Here is a 7,500-nt window from a genome sequence, read left to right on the forward strand (position 1 = left end):
ACATAAAATTGCGATAATTTTACAACCTGGCAAAAGCTATTCATCCCAGAGGAAAATTTTTTAAAAACGATGACGTCACGTGTACGCGCATCATAAGACACCTCTCCTCAGACTGGCCAATGATTGACTGAGCCAAAATGATCTGCCCGGTAACAGCTGACGGTTGAAACCTGTTCATAAAGATTGTTGACAGCCAATGGAAGAGTTAGGAGGTGTAACGTAAATCCTATGTCACTGTAGTTTTCCAAGGGATTCTAAACAAAAAATAAATTTCTAAATTCTCCCACTTCCTGATTCAGTTTTTCTCAGATTTTTTGCCTGCCATATGAGTTCTGTTATACTCACAGACACCATTCAAACAGTTTTAGAAACTTCAGAGTGTTTTCTATTCAAATCTACTAATAATATGCATATTCAATTTTCTGGGCCAGAGTAGTAACCTGTTTAAATTGGGTACGTTTTTCATCCGGCCGTGAAAATACTGCCCCCTAGCCCCTAGAGGTTATCTCAGGGCCAAACTGGACAGACTGTATGGCTGAGGGGTCCATCTGTATTATACAAACTGGACAGACTGAATGGCTGAGGTGTCTGTCTGTGTTATACAAACTGGACAGACTGAATGGCTGAGGGGTCTGTCTGTGTTATACAAACTGGACAGACTGTATGGCTGAGGGGTCTGTCTGTGTTATACAAACTGGACAGACTGAATGGCTGAGGGGTCTGTCTGTGTTATACAAACTGGACAGACTGAATGGCTGAGGGGTCTGTCTGTATTATACAAACTGTACAGACTGAATGGCTGAGGGGTCTGTCTGTGTTATACAAACTGGACAGACTGTATGGCTGAGGGGTCTGTCTGTGTTATACAAACTGGACAGACTGTATGGCTGAGGGGTCTGTCTGTGTTATACAAACTGGACAGACTGAATGGCTGAGGGGTCTGTCTGTATTATACAAACTGGACAGACTGAATGGCTGAGGGGTCTGTCTGTGTTATACAAACTGTACAGACTGAATGGCTGAGGGGTCCGTCTGTGTTATACAAACTGGACAGACTGAATGGCTGAGGGGTCTGTCTGTGTTATACAAACTGGACAGACTGAATGGCTGAGGGGTCTGTCTGTATTATACAAACTGGACAGACTGTATGGCTGAGGGGTCTGTCTGTATTATACAAACTGGACAGACTGAATGGCTGAGGGGTCTGTCTGTATTATACAAACTGGACAGACTGTATGGCTGAGGGGTCTGTCTGTATTATACAAACTGGACAGACTGAATGGCTGAGGGGTCTGTCTGTGTTATACAAACTGGACAGACTGTAAGGCTGAGGGGTCTGTCTGTATTATACAAACTGGACAGACTGTATGGCTGAGGGGTCTGTCTGTATTATACAAACTGGACAGACTGTATGGCTGAGGGGTCTGTCTGTATTATACAAACTGGACAGACTGTATGGCTGAGGGGTCTGTCTGTATTATACAAACTGGACAGACTGTATGGCTGAGGGGTCTGTCTGTGTTATACAAACTGGACAGACTGTAAGGCTGAGGGGTCTGTCTGTATTATACAAACTGGACAGACTGAATGGCTGAGGGGTCTGTCTGTATTATACAAACTGGACAGACTGAATGGCTGAGGGGTCCGTCTGTATTATACAAACTGGACAGACTGAATGGCTGAGGGGTCTGTCTGTGTTATACAAACTGGACAGACTGAATGGCTGAGGGGTCCGTCTGTATTATACAAACTGGACAGACTGTAAGGCTGAGGGGTCTGTCTGTATTATACAAACTGGACAGACTGAATGGCTGAGGGGTCTGTCTGTATTATACAAACTGGACAGACTGTATGGCTGAGGGGTCCGTCTGTATTATACAAACTGGACAGACTGTAAGGCTGAGGGGTCTGTCTGTATTATACAAACTGGACAGACTGAATGGCTGAGGGGTCTGTCTGTATTATACAAACTGGACAGACTGTAAGGCTGAGGGGTCTGTCTGTGTTATACAAACTGGACAGACTGTATGGCTGAGGGGTCTGTCTGTGTTATACAAACTGGACAGACTGTAAGGCTGAGGTGTCCGTCTGTGTGATGTATGAAGCTTTCCTCATATATTTTCTCCCCCCCCCAGTCCCGGGTCGCCCCACCATGATGATCAGCACCACCATCGGTAACACCGCCCTGATCCAGTGGCAGCCTCCTAAAGACATGGTGGGAGAAATGATGGGCTATCAGCTGCAGTACAGACGCCAGGAGGACACGGTTAGATGTCTTTACCATCCTGTATTCTTGAAGCATCTCCAGAATGCTGATCTCAGATCAGTTTAGGGCCTTTAGATCATAATGAATATGATAACATGGATAAGGGAGGACCTGATTATGGACCAGCGCACAGAGACGATTTATGAATACGGTCCTAGGACCACTTTGGAAATAAGTGTTTTAAAAGGGAAGTTTCGCATTTGAACTTGATGTTTATGGCTCGGACTTCCTCACCGTGAAAGTAGCCTATAGGCCAGGAGGAAACTGTAATCGTTGGTTCGGTTTCAACTTCCCCTTTAATTACTGCTTTCAGTACTATTCTCTGAGATCAAAGGCACATGATATTGATATACAGTGCCTTCGGAAAATATTCAGACCCTTTGACTTTTTCCACATTTCGTTACGTTACAGCCTAATACTGAAATGTATTCCATTTTTTGTTTTTTCCCCTCATCAATCTACACACAATACCCTATAATGACGAAGCAAAAACATATATGGCTTCCCTGTGGCTCAGTTGGTAGAGCATGGTGTGTGCAACACCAGGGTTGTGGGTTTGATTCACACGGGGGGCCAGTACAGAATTATAAAAAAATTTAAATGCATGAAATGAAATGTTTGCATTCACTACTGTAAGTCGCTCTGGATAAGAGCGTCTGCTAAATGACTAAAATATAAATATATCTTTTTTAGCAAATTTATAAAAAATGTAAAATTGAAATATCACATTTACATAAGTATTCAGACCCTTTACTCAGTACTTTGTTGAAACACCTTTGGCAGCGATTACAGCCTCGAGTCTTCTTGGGTATGACGCTACAAGCTTGGTACACCTGTATTTGGGGAGTTTCTTCCATTCTTCTCTGCAGATCCTCTCAAGTTCTGTCAGGTTGGATGGGGAGTGTTGCTACACAGCGATATTAATGTCTCTCCAGAGATGTTTGTGCAGGCTCTGGCTAGGCCACTCAAGGACAATCAGAGACTTGTCCCGAAGCCACTCCTGTGTTGTCTTGGCTGTGTGCTTAGGGTCATTGTCCTATTGGAAGGTGAACCTTCGCCCCAGTCTGAGGTCCTGAGTGCTCTGGAGCAGGTTTTCATCAAGGATCTCTCTGTACTTTGCTCCATTCATTATTTGCCTCGATCCTGACTAGTCTCCCAGTCCCTGCCGCTGAAAAACATCCCCACAGCATGATGCTGCCACCACCATGCTTCACCGTAGGGATGATGCCAGGTTTCCTCCAGAGGTGACGCTTGGCATTCAGGCCAAAGAGTTCAATCTTGGTTTCATCAGACCAGAGAATCTTGTTTCTCATGGTCTGAGAGTCTCTAGGTCTTTTGGCAAACTCCAAGCGGGCTGTCATGTGCCTTTTACTGAGGAGTGGCTTCCGTCTGGCCTCTCTACCATGAAGGCCTGATTGTTGGAGTGCTGCAGAGATGGTTGTCCTTCTGGAAGGTTCTCCCATCTCCACAGAGGAACTCTAGAGCTCTGTCAGGGTGACCATCAGGTTCTTGGTCACCTCCCTGACCAAGGCCCTTCATCCCCGATTGCTCAGTTTGGCCGGACGTCCAGCTCTAGGAAGAGTCTTGGTGGTTCCAAACTTCTTCCATTTAAGAATGATGGAGGCCATTGTGTTCTTCGGGACCTTCAATGCTGCAGAAATGTTTTGGTATCTGTGCTTCGACACAATCCTGTCTCGGAGCTCTACGGACAATTCCTTCGACCTCATGGCTTGGTTTTTGCTCTGACATGCACTGTCAACTCTGGGACCTTACATAGACAGGTGTGGGCCTTTCCAAATCATGTTCAATCAATTGAATTTACCACAGGTGGACTCCAATCAAGTTGTAGAAACATCAAGGATGATCAATGGAAACAGGATGCACCTGAGCTCAATTTCGAGTCTCATAGCAAAGGGTCTGAATACTTATGTAAATAAGGTATTTCTCCTTTTTATATTTAATAAACTTACAAAAATTTCTAAAAACCTGTTTTTGCTTTGTCATTATGGGGTATTGTGTGTAGATTGCTGAGGATTTTTATTTATTTAATCCATTTTTATAATAAGGCTGTAACGTAACAAAATGTGAGAAAAGTCAAGGGGTCTGAATACTTTCCGAAGACACCTTATGTGTTATTTACTGCCCAAAAATAAAATCCACTTTAATTGAATCCAGGCGTACACCTCACGGGAGTTCAAACGCACGGACGACCACCACACCGTCACCGGACTGCACAAGGGCGCCACCTACGTGTTCCGGCTGAGTGCACGTAACCGTGCAGGTTTCGGAGAGGCCTATGTCAAGGACATCAGCACGCAGGAAGACGTTCCCAGCGGGTTCCCCTTAAACCTCCGTGTGACAGGGTGCGTACCTGCGTGTGTGTGTGTGTGTGTGTGTGTGTGTGTGTGTGTGTGTGTGTGTGTGTGTGTGTGTGTGTGTGTGTGTGTGTGTGTGTGTGTGTGCGTATTCTCGACGTGAGTAGATGTGAGTGCTGCAGCTCTGTGCCAAAACATGGCTATCTACTAACATAACTTGGCACAACTGTTGTAACTGCCGTCTTTAATGCAGTCAAGGTCTGTTGATGTTTTGGACACTTTTGGTACAACATCGGTTTTAGGTACTGCTCTGTTCCAGTCAGTCTGGTCAGTCTGGCCGTGTGGAGGAGAATGTACTGCTCTGTTCCAGTCAGTCTGGTCAGTCTGGCCGTGTGGAGGAGAATGTACTGCTCTGTTCCAGTCAGTCTGGTCAGTCTGGCCGTGTGGAGGAGAATGTACTGCTCTGTTCCAGTCAGTCTGGTCAGTCTGGCCGTGTGGAGGAGAATGTACTGCTCTGTTCCAGTCAGTCTGGTCAGTCTGGCCGTGTGGAGGAGAATGTACTGCTCTGTTCCAGTCAGTCTGGTCAGTCTGGCCGTGTGGAGGAGAATGTACTGCTCTGTTCCAGTCAGTCTGGTCAGTCTGGCCGTGTGGAGGAGAATGTACTGCTCTGTTCCAGTCAGTCTGGTCAGTCTGGCCGTGTGGAGGAGAATGTACTGCTCTGTTCCAGTCAGTCTGGTCAGTCTGGCCGTGTGGAGGAGAATGTACTGCTCTGTTCCAGTCAGTCTGGTCAGTCTGGCCGTGTGGAGGAGAATGTACTGCTCTGTTCCAGTCAGTCTGGTCAGTCTGGCCGTGTGGAGGAGAATGTACTGCTCTGTTCCAGTCAGTCTGGTCAGTCTGGCCGTGTGGAGGAGAATGTACTGCTCTGTTCCAGTCAGTCTGGTCAGTCTGGCCGTGTGGAGGAGAATGTACTGCTCTGTTCCAGTCAGTCTGGTCAGTCTGGCCGTGTGGAGGAGAATGTACTGCTCTGTTCCAGTCAGTCTGGTCAGTCTGGCCGTGTGGAGGAGAATGTACTGCTCTGTTCCAGTCAGTCTGGTCAGTCTGGCCGTGTGGAGGAGAATGTACTGCTCTGTTCCAGTCAGTCTGGTCAGTCTGGCCGTGTGGAGGAGAATGTACTGCTCTGTTCCAGTCAGTCTGGTCAGTCTGGCCGTGTGGAGGAGAATGTACTGCTCTGTTCCAGTCAGTCTGGTCAGTCTGGCCGTGTGGAGGAGAATGTACTGCTCTGTTCCAGTCAGTCTGGTCAGTCTGGCCGTGTGGAGGAGAATGTACTGCTCTGTTCCAGTCAGTCTGGTCAGTCTGGCCGTGTGGAGGAGAATGTACTGCTCTGTTCCAGTCAGTCTGGTCAGTCTGGCCGTGTGGAGGAGAATGTACTGCTCTGTTCCAGTCAGTCTGGTCAGTCTGGCCGTGTGGAGGAGAATGTACTGCTCTGTTCCAGTCAGTCTGGTCAGTCTGGCCGTGTGGAGGAGAATGTACTGCTCTGTTCCAGTCAGTCTGGTCAGTCTGGCCGTGTGGAGGAGAATGTACTGCTCTGTTCCAGTCAGTCTGGTCAGTCTGGCCGTGTGGAGGAGAATGTACTGCTCTGTTCCAGTCAGTCTGGTCAGTCTGGCCGTGTGGAGGAGAATGTACTGCTCTGTTCCAGTCAGTCTGGTCAGTCTGGCCGTGTGGAGGAGAATGTACTGCTCTGTTCCAGTCAGTCTGGTCAGTCTGGCCGTGTGGAGGAGAATGTACTGCTCTGTTCCAGTCAGTCTGGTCAGTCTGGCCGTGTGGAGGAGAATGTACTGCTCTGTTCCAGTCAGTCTGGTCAGTCTGGCCGTGTCCTTGCATCAACAACCTTTTTGAAATATTTGAGCTCTTTATAATGTAATGTGATTTGTGGATTCAAATAAAAGTATTGATTTATTGTGTGTGTGTGTGTGTGTGTGTGTGTGTGTGTGTGTGTGTGTGTGTGTGTGTGTGTGGTGTGTGTGTGTGTGTGTGTGTGTGTGTGTGTGTGTGTGTGTGTGTGTGATACCAATATCCAGTAGAAAGAATCCTCCTTGTACTTGATGTTTATTTGTGATTGTGTGAATAATGAGGGGGTAGGGGCGCCTAAACGACATCACTTCCCGTCCGTCTCGTAGGACTAGCTTGCCGACAGCCAATAGTCAGGGTGCACTACTAACACACACTACCATTTAGGTTGACCACGTCGACCACCCAGCTGGCGTGGGATCCCCCTGCGCTGTCTGAGAGGAACGGGAAGATTCTGCACTACGTCGTGGTGTACAGAGACATCAACAGCCACACCAACAGCACCAACAGGTACTTTTCACTATTGATCCATTGATTGATTGGTTGATTGGTTGATTGGTTGATTGATTGATTGATTGGTTGATTGATTGATTGAATGATTGATTGATTGATTGAATGATTGATTGGTTGATTGAATGATTGATTGGTTGATTGAATGATTGATTGGTTGATTGATTGATTGAATGATTGATTGGTTGATTGAATGATTGATTGGTTGATTGAATGATTGATTGGTTGATTGAATGATTGATTGGTTGATTGATTGATTGAATGATTGATTGGTTGATTGAATGATTGATTGGTTGATTGAATGATTGATTGATTGAATGATTGATTGGTTGATTGATTGATTGATTGATTGAATGTACGGTATATGCTAATTTAAAGCAGTAAGGTGCTCCAGTCAGAGACATTATCTACAGTACCTCTCAAACATTTGGACACACTTACTCATTTAAGGGTTTTTCTTTATTTTGACTATTTTCTACATTGTAGAATGATGATATCTTCATTATATGATGTCTTGCCATAATATGGACTTGGTGTTTTACCAAATAGGGCTGTTTTCTG

The 7,500-nt window shown here is 46.1% G+C and overlaps 1 protein-coding gene across 8 annotated transcripts in view; it reads left to right on the forward strand.

Annotated features, from left to right (window-relative positions):
- LOC106569653 (receptor-type tyrosine-protein phosphatase F) overlaps window positions 1-7,500 on the forward strand; it is a 470,260-nt gene that overhangs the window by 360,672 nt on the left and 102,088 nt on the right. For all 8 annotated transcript variants that reach the window (XM_082961019.1, XM_082961018.1, XM_082961020.1 and 5 more), the window contains 3 exons: window positions 2,136-2,266; window positions 4,442-4,629; window positions 6,817-6,939. In XM_082961019.1, coding sequence (XP_082817145.1) covers window positions 2,136-2,266; window positions 4,442-4,629; window positions 6,817-6,939 — 442 coding nt within the window. The remainder of the gene's footprint in view (window positions 1-2,135; window positions 2,267-4,441; window positions 4,630-6,816; window positions 6,940-7,500) is intronic.

This window comes from Salmo salar, chromosome 14, assembly GCF_965601325.2.
Source record: "Salmo salar chromosome 14, fSalSal1, whole genome shotgun sequence".
In the NCBI taxonomy this organism is placed as follows: Eukaryota; Metazoa; Chordata; class Actinopteri; order Salmoniformes; family Salmonidae; genus Salmo; species Salmo salar.